The 25,458-nt window shown below is 50.9% G+C and overlaps 1 protein-coding gene across 5 annotated transcripts; it reads right to left on the reverse strand.

Annotated features, from left to right (window-relative positions):
- Window positions 1–242: 242 nt before the first annotated feature.
- Window positions 243–25,458, reverse strand: Ikbke (inhibitor of nuclear factor kappa B kinase subunit epsilon). 5 transcript variants are annotated; one of them, XM_034513339.2, is made up of 23 exons: window positions 24,866–25,456; window positions 24,262–24,350; window positions 23,862–24,059; window positions 22,584–22,691; window positions 21,829–21,969; window positions 21,336–21,465; window positions 19,601–19,782; window positions 19,317–19,477; window positions 18,011–18,121; window positions 17,647–17,826; window positions 16,734–16,930; window positions 15,968–16,032; window positions 15,802–15,893; window positions 15,581–15,667; window positions 11,660–11,735; window positions 11,451–11,566; window positions 9,072–9,148; window positions 5,993–6,032; window positions 5,145–5,246; window positions 3,922–4,018; window positions 3,142–3,248; window positions 2,912–2,983; window positions 243–991 (listed from the first exon to the last, which is right to left on the reverse strand). In XM_034513339.2, the coding sequence occupies exons 4-23, from the start codon at window positions 22,668–22,670 to the stop codon at window positions 958–960; spliced, it is 2,154 nt and encodes a 717-aa protein (XP_034369230.1). In that variant the 5' UTR covers window positions 22,671–22,691; window positions 23,862–24,059; window positions 24,262–24,350; window positions 24,866–25,456; the 3' UTR covers window positions 243–957. The 5 variants fall into 5 exon arrangements, with proteins under 5 accessions (XP_034369230.1, XP_076797240.1, XP_034369229.1 ...); XM_076941125.1 differs by lacking the exon at window positions 23,862–24,059 and having other exon boundaries at window positions 11,451–11,536; window positions 24,866–25,457; XM_034513338.2 differs by lacking the exon at window positions 23,862–24,059.

Below are 25,458 nucleotides of genomic sequence, written 5' to 3' on the forward strand. Positions count from 1 at the left end.
TTAGATGGTAGGTTTTTTAAAAAGGGCGAACTTTCTCCCCAGGACCCAGGCTCCTTATGTGGCCCCCAAAAGGTGGAGAAGGAAAATGGAGATCTTTTAGGGAGAGGCCATCTTCCCTAAAATCAGAACCGACTGGGGAAAAGGCAGGGACCAGGAAGTGAGCCCACTGTTCCATTTCCTAAAGCTCTGGAGACCTCCCTGACCTCCCGGCTTCCCACCCCTTCCCAGTTAAGTTCCATAGCTGCAGGAAAACAGACGCGATGGTGCGTTTATTCCATGTCTGAAGGTGCAGACCTGCTGTCTCCTTAGGACTCTGGGTTCCAACATCTGTCCAGTTAGCATAGCTATGGCTGACACTGACCGGTTGTTTTTCAGAACCAAGGGTTCCTCAGAGAAAAGGCAAAGGGGGATTCCCCAAAGCACCAGCAGTTGGCTTCAACTATCCACTTTCTCAAATGCAGGTGCATCTAGGCCAAGCACAGAGGGGCCATTTGTGGGTTGCCTGTGGCCAGAGATAGGACTCAAGAAACAGCGTGGAAAACAACAAAGAATAAGTCCTTTGATCCAGCATCCTGGAGAAGCAGGAGAAGTCACAGGAGAAGCCTGCTGGTCCTGGGAAGTGCAGAGTGTGAGAGGGCTAGGCCTTTTCTTCTCAAGACCCACTCGAGTTCAGACCTCTAGGCCAGGGTGAGGAAGAACAGTCTTGGCATCTCAGTAAGGCAGTGGTAGCCGCGTGGTCTCTGCGGTGGTACTGCCCCAGATGGCCTGGCGTCCCTGCCCTAGCTGCTTCCCAAGAGGATGGGCAGTCAAAGTAATGCGAGTTTGTTGGCCAGTGGCCAAGAGGGAGGTAGGCTCGTGAGATGGGACAAGAACTTGCCCTGAATTTGGCCTCACAGTGCAGGGATACAGTATGAATGATTCTATTGCTTCCAAGTGCCTTGTGTACCCCCGGGGAGCTCAGACATCGGGTGCTGATGGAACTTTATGTAACCTGTAAGGGAAAGCACAGGTCAGCCTGGCACACCTGTTGAAGAAGCCTGCAGATGGTACCTAAAGCCATAAATGTTCAGGAGCACCCAACCATCAGGTCCTCGGCTCTCCTGTAGCTTCCTCGTCCCCAGGTAATACCTTCTACTCTTCATCTCTGCATGCTGAGATCCCCTGGGAATCTTAAAAGATCCCTCGCCCAGGCCGCCCTCAGGGTCCCGGGAGCTGTCCTCCAGACCCATGTACTTTTAGAAGCACATTGTTCCAATGTGAAGACACTCTGGGAGGCCAGAAAGGGGTTCAGATTGGTTCACTGAGCTCACTGGTTGCAGGTCTGAATGAGGAAGTGCAAATTCACTAAAACAAAGTTCTGAGATATTTGTAAATAGACTATAAATCACAGCAAGAAAGATTTACATTGGCACTAATGATTAGAACTCCCTGCTCCAGAGGACGGAAGCTGCGGAGGAGACAGATTCTCCTCAGCTGGAATGGAACTGGGAGGGGATGCCTCCCCAACTCGGGAACCCGCCGAAACTCTGAGGTCATGCCGCAGGCTCTGCTCCTGTTTGTTCTTCCTCCTGACTCCAGTTCTAGTGTCTCAGAGTAGCGTGGTGTGGTGGTCTGAATGAGAATAGCACCAGTGGCTTTGTTGGAGGAGGTGTGCCAGTGGGGATGGGCTTTGAGGCTTCAAAACCCCATGCCAAGCTGGACACAGTGGTGCATGTCTGTTGGGCCTTGGATGAGGTAACTTCATTTAACCTGCCACCTTTAGTCACGTAGGACACAGGTAGAAGGCTTGATTAACAAGTCTCCACCTCCAGAGATTTAAATATTAATGAATTATCAAAAGGCCAGGGGTGTAGCTAATTAAGTTATTCCCTCCCCTTTCTCCCTTCCCTATAAGATTGGTCTCCCCTGGCTTTTGGCAGGGGAAGCGCGTACCACCTGTATCCATTTACCATGTCATGAACAATAAAGCTTTGGAAAACCGGACTCCAAGTGTCTCCTGATCTGCCACCGCCAGGTTCCCAGCCTTTGGAAAGTTGAGCCACCCACCGCCAGCCCGAGGCGGCTGTATCAATGTGGGATCCTCCGCTGGCAGCTTGGGAAGCCCGCCCAGGACCCTGATGCCGGACCGCCCTGGGACCCTGCCGCTGGACTCCCTCCCCCCGCCCGCGAGATTTCTTCCCCACACATGTCTTTAATTCCAACACTCAGGAGGCAGAGGCAGGCAGATCTCTGTGAGTTCAAAGCCAACCTCGTCTACATAGTGAGTTCCAGGACAGCCAAGTCTACACGGAGAAACCCTGTCTCAAACAAACAAACTGTTTTGTACAGTGGGGCTGCTTCTGAGTTACGTGGGCAGCTCACAATCCTGGTGTGTATGTCCATGCCCACAGTTTCTTTTGTACCTTTTGGAATCCCACAGCTTGAGCACAGCTGCTGGTCCCCAACCACAGGAGGGGGTGCTATCTGGAGATGGAGCAGCCTGGGCACTCAAGCGTGTGGGAAGGATGGAGCCCATGGGGCAGGAGACAGACTTTGGGCAAAAATGTCAGTTTGTCTGTGCCATGGTTTCAGGAAGAGACATAGTGGCATCCACTCCAAGGACACATGGGAGGATCCCAGGGGTCCTATGAAAAAGCCTGGGGCATACTGCTCACATTCAGTGCATATTTCCACTCTGACACAAGCCCGCCTGCCTCCAAGCCCCACTCTGATGTACTGAGACAAGCTAGCCTCAAAGCCTATGAGTAAAACCTACAGCTCCTCAAGATGGTATCCTGCTTGTGGATGAGGCCTTACACTCCAGTGAGGTTGCTTAGAGAACCAGAGGACCCTGCACGGGGCACCCAGGGACTCTGTGCCCTGAGCCTGCGGCATGGCAGCGGGACCTTCCCCAGACATGGCAGATACTTACCGTTCGATGAGTCGGTTGTTGTCCTGGAGATCAAAGGCCAGTAGCTTCATATCATTGCAAAGCTCCTGCATGCTGTCCAAGGCACAGAAAGGGGATGGCTGAGACCCGGGTTACTTGGTCCAGAGCCCACTTGCAGAGGCCATGGAGCAGCCTCTTTGGCCTGGCATGGGATGAAGCAATGAGGTTTTTAACCTCAGCACCCTCCTTCCCTCCAGCTCTCCAGGACTTACTGGAAGACCAGGCCCTTTGGATCAGGGCTGGGATGAGGAGTCACAGGCTGTGGTGACACCTCAGCTCCGTGTTCAGAAGCTCTGTCCAGAAGGAGCTGATCAAAGATCTGAAGGGATGCCATGGGTTATTCAGGAAGGACCTGTCAGCTTACATGTGGCTGGTTAGGGGACATGCTGAAGGAGGGTGACATTATCTCCCTCGAACTCCTAGAACTCCTAGGTCTTTCAGCATCTCATCCCTTCCCATCCTGGGAGTCCCCACTGTTGTAACTGCTTTCCTTCATCTGTACTGAGCTGAGTGATTCAGTTTGCCAAGTTCTCCTTTGGGTCTAACCTAAACCTCTCATGAGCCACAGTTTGGGACAGATGCCATTCCTGGCCAGTCTCCGAAGCTGCCCACATGACATGCTGGAAGCCAGGGGCAGCTCGTTTCTAGAAGCTTTCCCTCTGTATTCCTTGTGGCCCACTAGACAGCTGCCTTGGCAGGGAGTGAATCAGAAAGCCAAGGAGAGCACACACAGCCTCAGGAGCAGCCTTGGGACCTCCAAGGCCGCTTAGAACCTGAGAAAGGGGGTCCCAGCAGCCAGAGCCCTGGCTTACAATGACTCTCAGTCTGAAATCACTAGGAATGTGCCCTATCTCAGGGCACATTTGTGAGTCAGAGACCTCCAACCCTCGTGGGCATCCATGAATTTGGTCAAGGCTGCTCTGTCCACTGGCAGGAAGTGATCCAAATGCCCCTCCCCTCAGCAGCCCCTAGAACTTCGAAAGCACTCACACCTTGCTCAGGCTCTCCTGCGCTCCCCGGGCTTCTGAGTTACAGGTAGCCACAGAGTGGCCAATGAGGTGCAGGTGGTTCTGGGCCTTCTGCACCTGCCTTAAGTAGAGAATGAGATTAGAGCAGGACATGGCTTTCCACTGTTGGGACACAGCTCACCAGGGAGTCCTAAGCCTTGAGCTCACCCATCTCTCTTTCTTGACATGATGAGGGAACTGAGAAAATCCCAACAGACACGGGCAGGGATCAATAACACCACCCCTGTGAATGTAGCTGGGTCACTCGCATGGTTACCGTGATTACCGGTAAACACAGAGCCAGGTAAGGCTTGAGAGAGACAGGCTAATGCTTTTCTGTGAGTAAGGACAGCCCACACTAGAGCATTGATGTGAGGAGTGTCCATGCCTCCACTTCCATAAGAAAGTAAGGGCAAAACTTGAGAATTCTAATCTCTAATCAGAGGGCACACAGGAACATTTCCCCATTACACAGAGGAAATCAAGTCCCAGGTCCAGTAAACCAACAGTAGACTCTCAACTCTGAATACACATTAGGATTATGGGGGATAGCTTTTAAACTACTGATGTCTAAGATCTGCCTAGGCCCATCAAATCAGAGTGTTGGAGGTGGCCAGGCATTGTATTCTAGTGTGAGGGTGAGAGGAACTGAGCCCACGACAAACCCACAGACCACCATAGCATACGAGGAAATTAACCTTCCTTCTCAGGGGCCCCAGAAAAGTACACTAGGGGACTGTGGGCCTGTTAGAAAAAGGAGTCCCAAATTTTGGAACAGTTTAGGGGATGTGGGCACTGCCTGGCCTGCTTCCCTGCTCCCTGTTTCTCCTCCCCAGGGGAGCTGGTGATCTCCCTAGAGAGAAGCGACTCATCACAACCGACAAGCGCGGCAGGTGAAATCCAGATTTTTTAGGGGCACTTTCGCCCCTGTTCTAGCCCTCAGTCTGCTACTTTTTAGTTCTGTGACATTAAGGAGAGACCAGTTCTTTGAGCCTGGATCCCCTCATCTGAAAAGGAAGGTGGTAACATTCGCTGTGTGAACACTGGGAACCAAATAAGAACATTGGTAGAAATTACCCAGCATTCCGCTGGCCACCATTTCTTTACTTCTCACTAAGTCCTCTCTTACTGAGGGCCATATTCTGCAGTCTGGAAGGGCTGGGCCAGTGCAAGCTCCTTGAGTTCAGAGGAAGGGCCAGGCTGCTTACCTCATCCGCTTGCCGTGTGTGACCAGCGACACCTGATACGTCTGCACACACTCCTCCTGGAACACCTGCAGCAGCCTCTTGGCTAGATGACTAAAATTTACCCTGGAAGGACAGAGACCCCATGGACCGAGGTGAGCAGCCTGAACCACCTGCATGCAGACTTAGCTCTTCCACCGCTACCCGTCACAAATGCCAGCCCCTCTGCCCGCAGCAGGGGCAGCTCTCAGGGAAGAGAGGATGACCACACACTTGGATTCTAAAACCCAGAAGCCAGCAAAGCCCCACATGTACCAATAAAGAGACAGGGGAGACCAATGCAATGGACAATGAACGCATACACTCTCAACTTGATCCCTGGGAGAAAACAAGGATGCAGAGCTCTGGAAAGCACATGTGTATAAGGTGTGTGCACATGTGTGTCTGTGTATATGCATGCAGGAGTTACAGGTGGTATAGCTCTGGGAGGAAAAAAAAAAATCTCCAAATAGCCACCAGACCAGGGAGGCCTCATGAAAGATGTGGGTGTCCAAGAAACAGTATCTATGAAATGTTAGGCAGGCCCGTGCCAAGGTCAAAGCAGGGAGGGGGAAGAAGTCAATCAGTGAGAATAATTACAGAGAAAATCCTACAAACTTGTTCATGCTGGAGTAAGGCCAGTTACTTCAAGATTGATTGTGAGAAACCTCTGACTCAGCTGTGACCCTATATAACCTGGCTCGGTAGTAACGCCCTTTGCCCAGCCAAGTGCTTCACTATTTTCCCGCCTTTTCCCGCCTAGAATAAAGACTCAGTCCATCCCACTGAGCTCCGCCCTCCCCACCTGCCTGCGGGGGAATGGGGCCACTCACTTATCCAGCTTGTGGATCTGCTCCTCATTGTAGCTGAGGCCTGAAGGAAACAGATGGGGATGACGTCACCACTCAACTAGTCAGGAAACCAAGTTAAAAAGATGAACACAGCCTAGGGTGGGGGCTATTTTATGGCATCTCAAGCGTAGGGGAACCCCGAGGGGATGAGGAGATGGAACATCACGTAACTATGACAACATTGCTGTTGTGGCCGAGAGACTGATTATGATTTAGATACAAAGATGCTGAGGAGAAATACTAAGGGGGTCCAGAGCGAGGCAAACCTGCTGGGTGGGCGGGTGTGTGTATGGGAAGTGTTGCAGGTGGAAGCTGCTCAAACATCCTTGATCCTCGAGGATGTTCGAGCAGCTTCGGTCCTGCGTCCTCTACCTTCTCCAGCTGGCAGCTGGTTGGCTCCATCCCTGGAGTCACGCACAGGTAGGCCACCACCTTCCAACTCTCCCTCTTGGCCCAGAAACTTTTATCAGAAAGAACAACTTTGGGTAGAAGTGCCCTTGCCTAGACCGAGGCTAAGACCTTAAAGCTCTTGCAATGAGGAGAGACTGCCCCCTGCTGGGCTTCGCAGGAATAGGTCTCCCAAGTAGCAGTAGCTTCGCGCTTAAGAGCAGCAGTTTCTCAACCTGTGGATCCTGACCCCTTTCACCGGGGGTTGCCTAAGACCATTGGAAAACACAGATATTCACATAAAATCATAGCTATGAAGTGGTAACAAAAAATAATTTTATGATCAGGGGATCACCACAACATGAGGGACTGTATTAAAGGGTTGTAGCGTTAGGAAGGTTGAGAACCACCAGTTAAGAGGATTCTGGTTTGCCCTTTCACTTTCCCATCCCATCATTCCAGGAGCAGGAACCTCTTCCTGGGCCTGCACTAGTGAAGGCCAAGGGGTCTGAACACTCTCCAGCTCTTCCTCTTAGTGCCAGGCAGCTGTGAACAAATGAGTTGGCTTGGGTAACAGTCATGTGTGCACACATGGATGCCTGTTCGGATCACAGGAGAGTGCCCTGACGTGGGTAAAGCAGAAGGGCATCGTGCAACACTACAGGTGCCTGTGTCTGTTCTTATTTTAATAAAATACTCTGAGAGAGCAGTACACATAGACACTCTTGAGGCTATAAAATGGGATGATTAAAAGAAGCTGGACCCAGAATAATTGCACTGACTAGCCATTCCGTGCCTCAGTTTCCTAAACTATGAGATGAGAGGATTGTTGCTGTTGTTCGTTTTTAAGACAAGGTCTCTCTCTACATAGCCCTGGCTGGCCTTGAACTCACTATGTAGATCAGGCTGGCCTCAAAATCACAGATATCCACCTGTCTCTGCGTCCTGAGTGCTGGGATCAAAGGTGTGCACCACCACACTCACCAGTGCATGAAGCTTTTATGAGCACTAAATAACTCAGACTTATGGAGTGCTATTTAGGTTGGTGTCCAACATCAAGGGGACACTTTAAAGCTTAGGTCCAGACGTGGAGGTAACCTAACTTCCTCGCACTCCTGAAACCTCAGCAGCAGCCAGTGGGACACGAGACCTTGGCCGAGTCCCAGGTCCTGCTGCTTCCAAGGACAGGAGGGCTTGCCTTTCCCATGCCCCCTGAGGCCAGGCTCCAAGGGAAGATGAAAGCCCCAAAGGAAAGAGAGGCCATGTTCTGTAGATCTCCGTGTCCTCATTAATGACCACAGGACACTGGTGGCCATGGAGACCTGACAGGTGGCCATGGTGACTGAAGACCTGGATTTTTAATTGAATATACTCAATCAATGTAAAACTGAAAGCTGAAGCAGAATAGTTTTCCCACTAAAAACAGCTTTTTAACTGTGTTAAGATGCATTACATTTACTGAACATTTATCTTCTAGACAGAGACAGAAAGTATATAAACTACACATGGGATTTTGAAGATTTAGCACAAAAAGGAGCATAGGATATCTCTTTAGTGGTTTTGTTTATATTAAGTATATGCTGAAATGACGTTAGGATGTACTGAATTGAATACACTATATTAAATTACTTTTGCATATTTTTTCTTTTTAATTTGGCTGTGAGAAAACTTAAATTGCACATGTGGCTAGACACTATGTTTCTCCTGACAGTGCTTTATAGATTATCCTGGGGCGAGAAGATCATTAGGCAATGAGGCAGATATGTTTGAAGCATAAGGCGGGGCAGAGTGAGCTCTAATAGGTTAACTCCCAGCTAACTAGGGCTTTCATTCTCAGGCTTACCCAACTCTGTCCTCACCCCTTCCCAGGTTCAATCCTTACCCTGTCTACTTTACCCCTATCCAACTCAGGCAAGCTGGTTTCCAATCCTAAGCCCATGAAGGGTTGCCCTTGCCCAAAAGGTTTTTGTAGGCATTAACAATAACATAAGAAATCTCCCTATCCAGGAACTCTAATGGGAATTTCTTTCCATCCTCATCCCCAGATAAACTGGCTCTTTTGGTGATCCACAGACACAGTAGAGGGGCTGTGGAGATGATTCCGTGAATGCAGTGTGACTGCACAGTGTGGAGACTGGAGCTCAGATCTGCAGCACCCATGGAAATGCTGGGCAGGCGTTGTGGCCGCCCGGGAGCCCAGTGCTAGGGAGGTAAAGACAGGCGAGCCCCAAAGCAAGCTGGCTCGCTACATCAGCTAAACTGGTGAACTCGGTCTTCAAGTACGAGACTCTGCCTCAAAATATAAAGTGCAGAGCAATTGAAAAAGCCAAGCATCAACCTCTGGCCTTGACAACATGTAAACACACATGCATTCACACACAGAAACACACGCAAGCACGCACGCACGCACGCACCAAAACCAAACCAAATGAAACTAAAGGGTTTCCTTTCAGGCCCCTTTCCACATTACCCAAACTTCAGCTTACTGCATCCTGTATCCAAGTCTCCTGAGCTTCAGTCATCACAATACATGTGGGTACAATGTCTTTCCATGGCCTACAGACAACATGTAGGCAGGGACTCTCCTGCCTTAGACCAGCAGAACCCTGGCTCCCTCCAGAACCAAGTAGATGGGAGGGAAGGTTCCTAGTTGTTGGCTCTCTACAAAGCTCACCTGGCCTCATCCTGGATTTCTTGAACTGTTTGTAGATGAAGTGCATCTTGTCCAAACAACACTGAATCTTCTGGATACTGTGGGCAGAAAGCAGGAGGACTCAAACACCACCGTGGTAGGAGACAGGAGGGAGCTGGCTCCTTGCAGAAGAAGCCTCATGACCACAGAGTAAAGTGGCATGTGATCTGGGAGTGGGGGGAACTGGCCTGTCTCTAAACTTATTTAGATAATGTAGATCAAACCTTCCTTCTCTATTCTACATCTCACATTCCCTTCCTGTCCTCCCACCAGCAGGTGAGACAGAGGGTCTGGACTGGGTAAAAAGGGCCCCATATTCATAATAGACCCAATCCCTGTTCCATAGTAGGAACCAGCAACCCTCCCGAAAACAGTAAAGCAGGGGCAGGGTGGGGTGGAAAATGGCCTCTTGAGGGTCTTGTCAGCCTAGGGTTAAAAGTCATTACTGCTTCTCCACTTTGTTTTTCATACTGGTACAACTGCTTCGCTTAGTGCACTGGGGTGTCCTCCTTCCCTTAGTGCACTGGGTTATTCTTCCCCACCCTCAGGACTATTTGGCTCCACTACCTCCCAGGGATTTCTAGGTAATTACCACCTCAGGTGTTTCTGGGTTTGGGCTAAGTGCAGGCTTGTTCCCAGGGCCTCAGACAGCCCCTCTGCTGTCCTTTTGAGAGGCTGCCGTGAACTCAGAATTGCCTTGTATGTCCAGAAAGGCACCTCAGTGCACACAGAGGGTTTGTGGAGCACACCAGCAGAGTGTGTGTGTGTGTGCGGGTGTGTGTGTGTGTGTGTGTGTGTTACCTAATCTAACACACTCATACTGTCTACCAGAAGAGCTGGGTGTGGTGTGCACACCTTTAATCTCAAGCACTCGTGAAGCAGAGGCAGGTGGCCCTCTAGAAGTCTACATGAGTTCTAGGCCAGCCACTGTTACATAGTGAGGTCTTGTCTCAGAAAAAATAAAATAAAATAAATTACCATAGATGAGACTGAGTACACAACACTGTATTCATTTCAGATCGGCTTCCGTGAGGAAAGAGCTAAGCAAACCCTGTCATTTTCAAAGATGTTTCCATTAAGAATTGAGGACATGGGACATTAGATCTGTAGAGACCTCAATTGCTGTGGTCTCAGTGGGACAAGCGAGTCTGTGGCTCTGCACTTGACAGATTGTGGGTAGACATTTTTAGGTCTGTGAAAAACAGTAATAGGATTCTTTAAAGGCTACAAGTCAGGAGCTGGAGAGATGGCTCAGTGGTTTGGATACTTCTTTCTTGAAGAAGACCCGGGTTCAATTCCCAGCACCCAAATTGTGGTTTATAAGCATCTATAGGTCCAATTCCATGTGATCTAATGCCCTCTTCTGTCCTCTGGTGGCAGTGCATGTATGTGGCTCACAGAAGTAAATGCATGAAAAACACACCCATACACATAAAATAATAAAATAAAATAAAATAAAATAAATGTGTTTCTTTGTGTTTTGAGATAGCATTTCTCCTGGTAGCCCTGGTTGTCCTAGAACTCACTTTGTAGACTAGGCTGGCCTTGAACTCACAGAGTTACACCTACCTCTGCCTCTCCAAGTGCTGAAATTAAAAGCATGCAATTTCACACCTATTTTTCCAGAGATTTTAAGCCTATATGGCCTGTCTATCTATCTATCTATCTATCTATCTATCTATCTATCTATCTACCTATATATATCTATCATCTATCAATCAATCTATCTCTTATCTATCTCTTTATATACATCCATCAATCCATCGATCCATCGATCCATCCATCGATCGATCCATCCATCCATCCATCATGTGGTCCTGGGGATTGAACCTGGAGCCTAACACATGCTAGTGATAAAGCCCAGGCAAAACAAGATAAATTTAAAATCCCTGTTTGCTGTAAGCTCTGGGGTGGGTGGATCTGACCTGAAGCTCACCCATTGTGTACTTATTGTGACTCAGAGAAAGTGAACCTCTTGGAACGAGCCTTCTCTCTCATCTGCTAACGGGCAGCATTGGTGTTTGTCAGACTCAGTGAGATGCTCTAAGTGAGAGAACCTCTTTACAGACACACCCAGAGCAAAGGAGCCAAGCTCTCTTGCAGAGCTACAGTGTCTGCTGTGATTCCCTCCTGTGAGTCAAGCTTCCAGTTAGGGCAGAGCCCAGGTCCTCATTCCAGAGGCTGGTCTCAGGAGAGGGCCTGGCTCTTCTTGGACTCCCCTCCCACACTCTAGCCCCTTGTCCCTGAAGAGAGCAATCAGATTGACTCAGAGAAAGCTGGTGAGCCTCTGGGGCCACTGTGCACTGCCCCCACCCCCTCCCCCAGTAGCATCATCACACAGATGACAAGAATCTCACAGACCTTCTGTTATCCTCATGGATCTGATCCTGGCTCTTCAAAAGCTCTCCGCCCAGACAGCTCAGGTTCCTTTGGGTTTCTGTGACATTCTGGGAACATTTAGACAGGACCTCTGAGATCTGTGGGGCCAACGGAGAGAATCCTCTGGGTCCTTGACTCAAGGCTATGCTGTGTAGTCCACAGCCTGCTCTCCCCACCTCTGGTTCACTCACAGTCTGCAGCCTGGACCTCAGCTCTGTGGCTTCCTTCAGTTCCTGAATGTCAGGAATCCCAGCTCCACTGCTGAACCTGGGTGGAAGGAAGGATAAGGCGGGGGGGGGGGGGGCTTGGGAGGCAGATGAAGAGGTAGTGGACTCTGTACCTACACACTGGGCACAACTTCTTTGTGACAGTCTTGTTGGATTTCTGAGAGTTTGAGACAGAACAACCAACTTGACATGGGCCCTACACACCAAGGTTGTGATATTGTTGAGCATTGTAAAGAATAAGTCAGAGTACATTGAAACACAGGAATTTATGAAAATATACAAGCCTACCACGCAAGGTAGCTATTAGTAAACTCTTTGCTAGAAAGTTCTATAACTAAGTAGAATGAAGTTCTTCCCAGTAAAAACAATATTTCCTGGTAACCAGTAGCACATTGATGGGAGGGTACTAGCCCATAATAGTCCAGGATTTGGACCATGAGCATCCCACTGTCCTGTGAAATGATTGACAACTCAACCCAAAATGATTGACAGGTGCATATCTGCAAGGTGACAAGGTAATGCCACCCTGCAAGGTGACACGGTAATGCCACCTTGGTTCTTTTGCAGGGAAAATACACCTACACAGTAAAGAAATCACATGACCATTACCTGTGGTGTGTACCCAGGAAAGACCCAGCATGGTTTATGGTGTATTCTAACACAAAGTGTTTAACTGGAATCCAACAGTCTGAGGAACCCCTAACTTACCAAAGATGCTGCCAGGGAATAAAAGAATAAGAATAAGAGAATAGGAGGAGAAGGAGGAGGAAGGAGAAGTGAAGGAGGGGGAGGAAGAGGGGGAGGAGGAAGAGGAGGAGGAGGAAGAGGAGGAGGAGGAGGAAGAAGAGGAGGAAGAGGAAAAGCAGCCAAAAGACAACAGAAAGTTCTATGAACCTGAGGGTGGGGCAGTGGACTAAGCTGGTAGAACGAAGGCGTGTGTGGAGTGAGGTCGGAGGGAAGAACTTAACAGACTCATGCATGCACACACTCAGGCACAGGCACGTATTGAGGGAAGCACTCGCTCACTGAGAACAGCAAGTTATAAAGCACTAAGGGACAGAATGTGGGTGACAGTTTATACACACACACGCACACGCACACGCACACACACACTCATACACAGAATGACAGACAAAGATGAAGACCAATGCTGTGACAACTCGTGTCTGGGTGGGAGATGCTTCCCCACCTTCCTGACTTTCTCCCACCAGCATGTAGTCTTTTTAAATAAACGCCCCTCTCTCTTTTTATTTAAAAATTTTCATACAATATGTTTTGATCATGCTTTTCCCCCTTCCCAACCTAGATCCTCCCTGTATCCCTACCTGCCCAACTTTATGGTTTTTTTCCTTCTTAAAAAAACACAAAAGAAAAATCAAAACAAACAAACCTCAATAGGACAAATATCAAAACAAAACAAAAACCATAGCCATGCCTCCCTTTCCCCAGAACCCATCAACCATGGATTTCGTTTTGTGTTGGCCAGCTACTACTGGCCGTGGGGGCTTCTGTGGAGCGGTCATTATACCCAGTGACACTGAAAACTGAGTGTCCCTGTGCCAGCAGGTATCAACTACAAATAGCTTTTTGTTTAGGGTTGGAATCTGGTGTCCCCCTTTCCTTCTCAGACATAAGCATGATTCTTTATTCTCTCTCTCTCTCTCTCTCTCTCTCTCTCTCTCTCTCTCTCTCTCTCTCTCTCTCTCTCTCTCTGTCCCTCTCTCTCTCTCCTTGATAGGTCTCTCTATGTAATCCTCATATCCTGGAACTTGCTTACTTACTATGCAGACCAGGCTTGCCCCAAACTCACAAAGATGCTCATGCCTTCATGCCTCTGCCTCCTGAGTGCTGGGATTAAAGACACGTGCATGGGATTAAAGCATAGTCTTCACATGATCACAATTGAAGAGAGAATCTTGTGTCTTTTTGCTTGGAAATGCAGGGTCAGAGAAGAACAGAAGAGGTGAGCTTAGAGTCTCAGAGTCTACTGGAGCCTCCATGAAGGCAGGGATGCTGTATTGCTTTACCCGCTAGAGAGCTGGGGTGGGGACGGTGGCGGCTTCACAGTGTTTGGCACATAGCAGTTATCCAATGTGTGACTACTGACTTGTTATGGGAGTGAATTTATATTATTGGGGGTTGGGGAGTAGGGAAACCTATTGGGAGTAGGCCTGATATCCAGATCTGTCCAGCCGGAGAGCCTTGGGATAAAAGACAGGAAGCCTGCCTTGCTAAGGAAACACACTGGAGAAGGAAAGGAGGATCAGATGGGAAAGGGGTAACACTCTGCCTTCAGAAACGAAGGGGACATTCCACTCATGAAAATGCCCCCATTCCACTGCAGATGACTTGCAACCTTTAGACTCCAAAGCTTAGAGGAATCTACAGGTCTGAGGATGTCTCGGAAAGAACAGAATTGCAGAGCTCTGGACCGGGAGGCTTTAGATATTAGCCAGAGGCCCAGGCAAGGAAAGGTACTGACGGCCCATGGCCCCCCGAAAGCCACATCTGGTCCCTGTAGGCTCCTCTGGTCTCCATCGTCTTCCATATGTCTGACACCCACTGGGCTCAGAGCCTAGGAGCCAGAGGGGAAAGCCCTGACAACTGCCTCCTGCTACAAGCGGTTAGTTCAGGGCAAGAGACAGACAGACACCTCACACACCTCTCCCCAGATCGAGAACCCACATAGGATCACAGGTGGTTATTTTCTTGGTACCAATCTCTCTCTAAGTGGCTCCTCCAAGATTCCATTCCTTCTCCACCCACCTCTCTCCTTAGCTTCTCTCCCACATTCCTCCCATCCCCCATTAACCTAGGCTTTTCAGGTTCGGAACCTTGGTGACTTGGTTCCCGTTCCTAGAGGGTCCTTCCCCACAATCATGTACCAAGGAAGGACTGGCTGCAGCAGGCAAGCACAGGCCCTTCCGTGGGGCGGAAGCCACATTATACCCATAGCTCTCATTTCCGTGTCCTGGTCAGAGGACTGACCAGAGGATGTCTAACGGAAGTGCTCCCGACGGCTACCATCCTCTGCCAGCACGCCAGGCTACAGTCCTGTCACGTGACCGGAAATAGTTCTTCTCCTTTATCCTCCCTCCACCATCACTTCACTATCAGTTTCAACAAGCCCTGGGCACATTTAGACATCCAACCCACCCAGGGAAACGCTCTGTACTTCCGAGGGAAAGGCTCCAGGTTACTGGAAGAGGAGAAATCTTTCCCAGGCTGCAAAACTCGCATCTCTCATCATGGGCCCATTATGTCTTTCAGAATTCAGGCGACGTTCCCTTCCCCGCGAATCCTCCTAGGCTCTTTCTCTCCACCCTTCACTAGCTTAGCTTCCTCCTTCCCAGGCTCTGTCTTTTCACCTCAGAAGGCAAGGACAAGTGGAAGACCCAGATGAAATATGAGCAAAAGCTACAGAGGGTGAAACAGTCTGGATTTCCATCGTTGCTGCGCACCAACAGAACGTGAGATTGAGTCCTTCCCCTGAAATCTCTGTGGGCCTTGACACAGAAAGAGTGTCGCGAACCATTCAGAGTCCTGGTGAATTAAGGTCCTACCTGAGGTAGGGGGCCTGCTTTTCCTGGGACATGAGAGTGTTACTACCCTTTTGAGGGTTGTGAGCCTGGGGTAAGGGATTGCCCTAGATCCCAGAGAGGCAGGGCCTGGATGGATTTCTCCTTGTGATCGGCAGGACAAGGCTGAGGATGGATAGGATGGATATACATTTGGGAAGATAAGGTATGAAGAACCCGGTAAGGGTGCTAATGTTGCAAGGGGTTGGGGGTGAGAGCCCAGGTTGGGGGAAGTCCTATACATCTCAGGGGTAAGGGGCAGAGAGGAGGGCTGAAGGGCCCCAGTTGGCCTAGACAGAACACCCACCTTTCAGTGCCCAGGCTGCTGCTGAGGAAGAGGAGAGCTGTCCGTGTGACCTCCAAAGTTTGCTGGCATGTGTTCTGAAGCACCTCCCTGTGTGAAGGCAGCCCAAGTCAGAGGCACCAATAGAACCAACGGCACTGTGCACGTAGCCATGGTCTCAAAAAGGGGTAGGAGAGGTCTGGATGGGTATGCTATACATTCCTCCAGCTCTTCAAAGTACTCACAGGACCCAGCGTAACCCTCGAAGCATTAATGCCTGCCCATCCAGCAGAACCCGCGCCAGCCACAGGGCCTGGTAACCAGCGCCCAGCACCCCCTAAAATGTACAGATTGCAGGATCAGTCCTTCCTCATGTCAAACCCCCTTCTGCCTCCTGGGGGCGCCCCTCACCTTAGCTGTGCTGTAATCGGCCTGTAGGTCAACCTTTGGGACGAACTTTGGGACATCCAGAGCAGCTGCAGGCAAAGACTCTGTCTGAGGGGCCTGATTCTATTGACTGGGTCAACTCTTAGGTCATAGATCATCCTTCCTTGTCCCCAGTACACAGTTGCCGCTGATCTCCCATTTAAAGCTTCCCAACTCTCCCGGTGCCCAGCGCCTTGCAAGCCATGACCCTGTGGATCCTCGAAGTCTCCGTTATTTACTGCCACCTTGTGGCCAAATCTTAAAACTGTACCTTAGGTCTCTCTCTCTCTCTCTCTCTCTCTCTCTCTCTCTCTCTCTCTCTCTCTCTCTCTCTCTCTCTCTCTCTCTCTCTCTCTCTCTCTCTCCTCAAGGTTAAAGCTCCTCCCTTCCTTCATCTCATAGAAGGACTAAGCATGATCCAAAGGAGAAGAAATATTTATTCTAGAAATTAAGGAAAGAAAATCTAGGTCTCTGTACACCCGCCCTTCTCTCCAGCAGCCTGGACTCATGCTTCTTCCAACTCAAACTATCTAAGACACCCCTGCCAATGGCATAAAGGCTCCAAATGCCCTGTCTCTGTTGGTGGATCTGGGGAAACTCAAGGAAGTCTAGTCAGTAGCTCAAGTCACATGGCAACACAGAGGCATGCAATTTGCTCTACTCTGTGGGTCGGAGAAACACTAAGAAAACAAGTCATGCCTTGGGAGGATGTCCAGAGTATAAAAGATTGAGCCTGAGTGGCCCTACTCACGGTCCCTGAAGGCCAGCCCCTTGGGTGTGTCGCTGGCCATGCTGAACAGAGTCAGAGGGCTGCTGGCAGCTGTGTGGGCTATGTGCTGTGCCGAGAGGCTTGGCTCGAGGACACAAGGGTGACCCTCGAAGAGGTACTCCTGGTGTTTGGGGGCCACGTTGGTCTGCTCATACACAGTTTCCAAAAAGATGGCAATCCTGCACACGTGAGAGGAGAAATGTGTCCCGAGGCATCATGGGGAAGACCTAGCTTTTCTTGGGTAGGGTCTAGGTGGGGGTGTAGTTTTCTTTTTTTTTTTTTTTTTAAATCAAAGATGGAGAGGCAAAGGGCAGGATGTTGGCCAGGATGGGCACCAGCTGACTCTGCAGCCCCCTACACACACGAGACATGAAGACTGTCTGAGCCAGGGCCCAGGCATCTAAAGGGAACTTCCCATGCTTCAGAAGAAAGGTGGAGCCCAGGAGCTTCCCATGAAGAACAGGAAGAGGACACCAGAGTTTTAATGCCTAACCTCTGCCTTTGTGTCTAACCCTGCTGTACTGCATCAAAATTCTCCCCATCCTGTACAGTGTTCCAGGTGTTGGGGCACATGCCGATAACTCCAGCTCTCGGGATGCTGAGGCAGGAGGATGGAGAGTTTATCAGCTGGGACTACCTAGCAAGATCCTGTCTTAAACAGCAAAGAGGTTCTATGAACAATAAATTACAGACCCGGGAAATCGAGCACCCCACCCCTGAGGCAGACAGTGCATTGGAAAGACTGTGGGATTTGGAACACAAACAAGGAAGTCTGACTTGAACTTGATGGAAACAGTACTTTCCCCAAATGTGTTTTGGGAGATGATTCCTTGGACCCACACCACTGCTTAGACAGGGAAGACTCTTATTCCCGATCTCTGTTGCTCCCACTCACGTGTTGTGGGCGTGGATGTAAACGTGATGCAAAACCGCCTGGGGCAGGGAGAAGACGTGGATGACAGTTCGCTGCAGGATGTCACTGGTCTCCGCAAAGAACTGATCAAAGCCCCAGCACTTAGCCTGTTCGACTTCCAGGATGTTGGCCAGGATGGGCACCAGCTGGCTCTGCAGCCCCCTACACACACAAGACACGAGGACTGTCAGAGCTGGGGCCCAAGCATCCAGATGGAGCCCCCCAGGCTACAGAAGAAACATGGAGGGCCCCTGGAGCTCTGCTGGGATAGCCTGGCAGTCTTGACTCAGCAGAGAGAAGTGATCCCTAGCCTAGCTTCTCCAGAGCGCCTGCCCCTCCCACTTACATGGACAGTCTGCAGGTGATGGGGAGGCTGTAGCTCCATTCCAGGGGACCATTTTCCTGCCTCTGAGACCCTGAAATGGCCCCAGCTGGCTTCTCTGTGGTGATTCTATACCTGTAGTGGGGCAGAATCAGGGCTCTAGACCTCTCCCTGACCCGTCCATCACACTTAAACAATAAACTCGAAACAACACAGTCCATGTCACTCAGGCACTGTACTGTAGGCTGGAAAATAAAACTGCTTCACCTGTGAGATCACCTCTGTCAAGGCAAGCTCCTTGCTTTAGGCAGAGCCCTCCTGCTGTCACTATGGCTATACCATGTCCAGCCACCTCCACATCCATGCCATGCCGAGCTCAGAACCATACATTTTCTCTGCTTTTCTAACTCCCCTTACAGTCTATCATTCCCTGGCAGTTCATCCCGTTCCAAACCGCCCCCACCCCCAATCCCTAAACCTAATAACATTGACTCCACACAGCCTGCTCCAAGACCGAGGGAGCATACACCAACCTTCCTGAGGACACGCTGATAAGAGAAAGCCCCTGAGGTGTCTTCCACTTATTAGAAGACTGAGAAGGGAGGAGAAGCTAACCATCGGTCAGGTTCGAGGAGCCCAACCAAGAACAATTTCACATTCCTGAGCATATGCTGAAAGCTTGCTGACCTCCAAGGTCACCATAACCGGACTCTCTATAACCACTGAAGACCATGACCTGCCAATAGTTCGGACACAAGTACTTATGGACTGCCCTGCCACCCGAAGCCCTCTCCTCCCAACTGTGTGTTACCTACAGCCAATGTAAGCTTCTGCTTTTCTTCCCTACGATTTATAATGACCACTCAGCACTAGGTCCTGTAGATCTTTCTGGCTGCCCTCCAGCTAGAACCTTGGGAATCTGTCCCAAGATTTGCTGCCTCTTTCCTACACAGCACCAGTAATGGCTCAGTAGATCCTTGTATTGTAGGGTCTTCCATTTCACTGGTTGGATATTTCATCTCTTTTGTTCTGGGTAGTACTTCCTGGCACCTCCTGTCTAAAGTTCCTCCTAGCGGTCAGTGAGAAACTGACACTAGGAAGATGCTGAACCTGGGTACCAGCTCCATCTTTACTCCTGCAGGCTCTGTAACCTTGTAGCCTCCTTGGGCCTTAGTGGATACATGGTGAGCTAAGAATGGGGGCAGTGCTAGAGGGAACACTGAAGGTAGGGACTGGGGGTAAGAGATGCCCCAGGGCCCAGTGGACGGAGGGCTAAGTGGGAGAATTCAGGGCCTGTCCCCTTCATTCCCTGTCCCATAGCCCACCGTACATTATCTCCTTGTTGCGCCGGGGCCCACCAAAGGGGATGAAGGGCAGACTACCAGTGGCTGCATGGTACAGGGTCACCCCGATACTCCAAAGATCCACAGTCACCCCGAACGCCTTTTGCTGAGGTTTACGAAGCACGGCTCGCTCATACATATCAGGGTGCTGCGGGAGAGAGGCAGAGAGCAGCCGTGGAGGGAGGGTCTGGCCACTCCGAGGGGATCCCAAGGGAGTCACAAAGTGAGGGGGCTTTAGCTTGAGGCAGAGGGTCGCCAACATGTCACTTACCAGGTACTCCTCAGTACCATAGACAGAAACAAACTTCTCGTCATCGTCCAGTTTCCGGGCAGCCCCGAAGTCAGACAGCTTATAGATGCTCTGCCCCTCCTCGCCCACCAGGCGCATGATATTCCCAGGCTTGATGTCACGGTGGACGATGCCATTCTCCCGAAGGTGGTTCATGCCGGCCACTGGGGACAGACAGAGCACTAATGGCTTGGCTCACCTAGGGACGGGTCAGTCTAGAGTTTGTCCTGGTGTAGAGTCTTCCCCTTGGATCCACATAGACAGAGAGTTGCCTTAAGGCACGCAGGGGCACAGGAAAAACTAGGGAACAGAGATGCTCCCAGGGTAAAGAAAGGACATTCCAAGCCAGAGGGATGGACCATTGGTTACCGTTGCACTGGCTACTCTTCCAGATGACCCTGGTTCAATTCTCACGCCACCCCCAGGTCATCTCTCAACTGGAACCCGTTGACCCAGGTGATCTGACACCCTCTTCTGGCCTCTGCAGGCTCCAGTCACGCACGCTGCACACAAATACATGGCAAAAACACCCATACAAAAAGCGAAAGTAGTTTAATAAAATTTTAGGGTGGTGGTGGTAGTGGAGAGATGGTTTTGTTGAGAGCTCTTGCCACTCTTCCTGAGGACCCGAGTTCAATTTCCAGTACCCACGCGGTGGCTCATAACTCCATTTGTAACTCCAGGGCCAGGAGATCTGAAACCTTCTGGCCTCTGAGGTTACCAGGCATACCACACACTCATACACACAAAACAGATTATCAAGGAAGGAATCCTAAGGACACCAGAATATAAGACTTATTTGGATTCTCTGGGGAGGTAAAATATACCTAACGAAATTTATCACTTAAAAAATTGTCTTTGAATGTGTTTTTACTAAGTAGCCCAGGCTGCCCTGAAATTCTTTTTTTTTTTTTTTTTTTTTTTTTTTTTTTGAGACAGGGTTTCTCTGTGTAGTCCTGGCTGTCCTGGAACTCACTCTGTAGACCAGGCTGGCCTCAAACTCAGAAATCCACCTGCCTCTGCCTCCCAAGTGCTGGGATTAAAGGCGTGTGCCACCACTGCCTGGCTTGCCCTGGAATTCTTGATCGGCCTGCCTCAGCCTCCCCGGTGTGGGTGGGGAGCGAGCAACGTGGCCCTTCACTTTGGTGGGTTTTTAATCGCACATCTCAGTGGCTTTCAGCACATTTACACACTATCATGCAAACATCTCCAATGCTCTTCACCAAGGAAACTTCTCCTCCCCAGATTAACCGGCACTCTCTACCCTGTGTTTCCAGCCCTGCACAGCCTTCTCTCTCTGTCTCCAGAAACCTGGCTCCCTTAGGGGCTGTGTCCCCGTGGAAGTGTGGGCTTTGCTTTTCTGCAGCTAGCTTGTCCCTCAGCATAGGGTCCTTCAGTTTCACCTACATTGCCATGTGTGTTAAATTTTCCTCCTCTGTGCAGTTACACTCCGCCACCTGCAGGCACCATAATGTATCCTGTTGGGCTGTTTCACCTGTGGGCTACTGTGAAGGATGCTACCTGCCTGCCTTCAGCTGTGGCAAAAACATCGTTTTAGAATTATCTTCCTACAGCTTTGAGCCAAATTAACCATGTGGGTCCTTCTGGCCCATCCCTCTGCCTCAGGCCCGCCGGGGTGCCTGTTTCAGAAGATCACAGTCCTCCTGGACTTTGCCCATGTAGAGGGCCTGGGCCTGGGGGACAGGGCGTGGCTCACCCACACAGCGCAGCACCACCAGGAACTCCTCCTCAGGAAGCCCGAATGTGTTCTCAGGGTCTTCCAGCACGCTCAGCAGGCTTCCACTGGAGCAATATTCCATCACTAGAACCTTCTGCCGGCTGCCTCCCTGTGCAGGGGACAGGAGGAGGCTTGGGGAGGAAGGTATTTCCCACTTCCATCTGTCAGGAGGTTGCTTAGTGAGAGACCACAGTGCTCATTCCCAGGTCCGGCTTTTTGCTTGGCCTTCTTGTCCTACCTCTTACCCACCTCAGACACAGAAAACAATCCAAGGCTACCTTTTCCAAGAAGCCCTCTCTGGGCACTGATTCTCCTTTCCTTTTTCAGTGATTTCCCTGTGTGGTCCCACAGCCTTGAGTGTTGCATCCCTTGTCTGCCCCCTCGCCCCTTCCCAATGCTGATGAGTGTAGCTTGCCTCTCCCTGGACTTCGAAGGTCAAGGTCATTCTTCTCTGACCAAGCAGACAACCTACCGTTTCCTCCACTGCGAATAGCTTCACGATGTTCTGGTGATTCAGCCTCCGCAGGACCTCAAACTCCCTCACTTGTACCTCAGGGGGCCGCCGGTAGCTGGCTGAGTTGAAGACCTTTACAGCAACCACCTCCCCGGATTTCTAGTGTGTGGTCACAGGATGAAAGTCAGCATGTGGACCACCCCAGCTGGGGCCCTACCCCTGGTGGGGAGCTGCAACCTTTCCCTCCTTTGGCCTCTCCCCAACCCAGCCCCAGAGGAGAGACCCAGGGGCTGGGGGAGGGGGCTACATCCACAGCCTCTTCCCGGACTCTGAGAGCTCGAGCACCACTTGGAAGTGACACACCTGATGTTTCACAAGGGTCGACTTGCTTCCTTGCTCATTTTGTCACAGATAAGAACTGCCCAGGCAGTCCACCCTGCCCTCCAGTCCCTGAGCACCGAGTGTGTCTGACACAGCTCTGCACCCAGTATAGGACAAACCCAAACAGGCCCAAACTCACAGCCCTGCTGTTCCTAGATGGCACTTGCTGTCTGTCACCTCCTCTCCTGCCTTGTTCTCTAGTCCCAACATGTCTCTGACAGAGGCACCATTCCAAGGAATTTTCCCAGCATCCCACACCTCAGACCAAACCTATGAAGTCCTTTCTCATCAGAATGGACAGAAATAAGAATCCTGGGACCCTGTCCGGCTCCATGGAATCTTCATGCCTAGCTCCAGGGCATGGAAGGGTCTGGGACCAGAGTTGCTGATACCTTGTTCCGGGCCTTGTACACACTGGCAGTGGCCCCCTGCCCTAGCAGGTCATCAGTATGCCACAGGTAGTTAGTGGTACTCTGCATCTGGGCTCAGCTACCTTCCACCTGGAAAAACAAAACAATCAATCATGTGGGGGGCCCTGAGGTCCCATGCCTGACCTGCAGTAGACTGGTAGCCAGCCAAGACCATCTCATCAATGGCTCCCAAGACCGTCCCATAAATTTCTCCACGAAGCCTCGGTACAGGCAAGGGAGCTGGGGAAGTGGTGGCACAGGATGATTAAGTAACTTCTCCCCTTCCCCCCCAAAGAAGCAAAACAGCAGCAGGGGGGTCTACTGGGCCCCAAACTTGTATCTGTTCTTCCCCTGGGGACTTCTCTTTGTCTTGTGCCCCAGGTCCCTCCCAGAACCCTTCAGAGGGTAGGCCAGTATACAGACGTTTCTCTGTCTCCTCTTTCAGGCACTGGGGACTCAGAGTTTCTGAGTCCAGGCCTGGGATTGTCCCAGGAAGCAGACACAGTGTCGGAGGAACAGCCCTGGGTCAACAAGGGTCAGGCAAAGACAGTCACACCACCACAAATCTCCAGGATTGCAACATGAGCCTGGAGCCCCCGCCCCCTTCTCTGCTTTTGTGGCCCCTGACTTCCTACTGCTGGGAGCTAACCGCTCACCAGGCCACTAGGCCTGCAGGTCTTGTTCAGTGTTTTACTAGAGGGAGCGGGGCTGCATGGGAGACCGCCAAGGAGGAAGGATGGGGGGGGAGGGGTAGATGATGTAGGAGACTGTGGGAGGATCTAAGACCATCAAACCCAAGGGCTCAAGAGTTCCAGTGAAGATCTGAAACCCTCCACAACTCTGCACCACTGTTGCCTATCACTTTGGTGCTGGAGACCGAGCCTTTGGCTTCATTGCATGCTAGGCATACCCTTTACAAACCGAGTGAGCGATAGCCCAGGTTGTTAGTCTAATTTAAAAATGCACGGAGATGCAGGGGCTGGGGTGTGAAGCAGGGGTGAGGGAGTGGGTGGGGAGCACCCCCTCAGAGGCAAAGGGAAGAGGGGATGGGATGAAGACCTGTTGGAGGGGGGACCGGGAAGGGGGGCAGCATTTGGAACATAAATAAATAAACAAACAAACAAACAATTAATAAAACGCAAGCTTTGGAGGGTGTAAGGTTTTGAGCCAGAAGCCACGTGAAGAGATCAGTAGTCACACCCTAGTTTCAGACAACGAACTCATGTTTGCGTTATGCAAAGGTAAGGGTGCCGATGAGACCTTCTGAAGGCAATGCGAACGAGCTGTCCACGCTTCTCTGTATGGCTGAGGAGTCAGCCTGACGTGAGGCTCAGACAGGGTACACTGAAGTGGAGGCCAAGGCTGCAGCCTTGGGAGCTGGGGGCAGCAGATTGGGTCACCTTCGTAACTCTACCCAGACTGGTCCTCATCCAAGCCCTGAGCTTGGGCAAAGCATAGCTGAAATCAGGACAATGGGCAGTGAGGTGCCCAGAACAGAGCCCCAGATGGGCAGCATCTGGATCACCTCTGTATTACCCCTCTACCCTCAAGCTCCTTCTGTACATAAAAGGTGCCGTACAACAGCCTTCAGTGAGTGAACGCCAGCCTGCCTACAGACTCCTGTCCTCCTTGGGGGCTTCTCTGTGGCAGATGTACATACCTGCACTCCAAGTAGCCCGGAATCAGGCAAAGACTCTCCCTGGTAAGTGTGTGTTATGCTTTCTGTCTGGGGCAAGTCCAGGAGCTGAGCTACACCGGAAAGAGAAGGGTGGGTGGGTGAGAGGCCCCTTTGTGCTGTGCCATTTGATTCTCAGCCCCGTCAAAAGCCACTAGTCCCAGCCCTTTAACCTGTTCCATTTGTCACCTTCCCCACAGTTCTTGGGGAGGGTGGGGGTGGGCTCCAGCCTCTTTCCAGATGTTCTGGGAGCCTCTCCTGGTTATTTGGGCCTCAGGGAAAAGATCCCAAGCAGAGGCCAGTAGAGGCACCCAGAGCTGACCCCCAGCGTTGCATCAGCAGAGCCCAGGAGAGGAGCCTTTTCAGCCAGTTGTGGCTCTCCTCAGGACCATAATCTTCCTTGCCCCTCACAGGCCTCCAAGCAGTCCTTTCTGAGAGTGTTTGCCCACAGAGGGAGTGCAGAACACCACCAGGCTCCCAGAAGCCACAGGAAAGATGCAGGGAGTGGGCATTCAAGCTGAGTGTTGACTTGAAGCCGCCCCAGGTGGCTTTCCCACACCACCCTCCTCCAGAGATGCTATGCACTCACCCCATCTTCCATCTCCACTGCAGGGGAATGCAGACTTGTGGGACTGGGTGGGAACCCCAGGGATTCAGGCCTTGAAGTCAATCCTGGGCAGTGCCTAGAAGATCCTGGTAGCTATGGGCCCCCAGGATCCACAGGCAAAGCAGGTGATGGTCTTGAGCCTGAAGGTTTCTTTCTTGCCTCTCTGGTAGCAGTGGGATACCAGGCCCCAGACTCTTAGCTCTATCATACTTCCTGATTCACTTCTCTCTCTCTCTTTCTCTCATTCTCCCCTCCTCTTTCCCTCCCTTCCTCTCTCTCTTAAAGGGGCAGGCATCTCAGCGTCTGCCACACACACACCTCCACCCCCTCGTCAGAAAAGGGAAAGAGGATCTTGTAAGTTGTCAAGTGGAAGCCATAGGGCCATTGCCTGAGCCACAGAGAAGCCGAGAACTGAGGCTGGGTGCTCTATGACAGACCGCTGAGTACTATGCTGGCATCTCTGGAGGGAAATTCAAGGCTCTGCTTAAAGTCAACTAAAGAGGTCCAGCAAGTTAACTAAGTTGAAAACTCCCTAGAAAGGCTCAGGACCTGTGCTTGGTTGGCCCTCCTAGAAG

This window comes from Arvicanthis niloticus, chromosome 10 (assembly GCF_011762505.2).
Source record: "Arvicanthis niloticus isolate mArvNil1 chromosome 10, mArvNil1.pat.X, whole genome shotgun sequence".
Lineage (NCBI taxonomy): Eukaryota > Metazoa > Chordata > Mammalia > Rodentia > Muridae > Arvicanthis > Arvicanthis niloticus.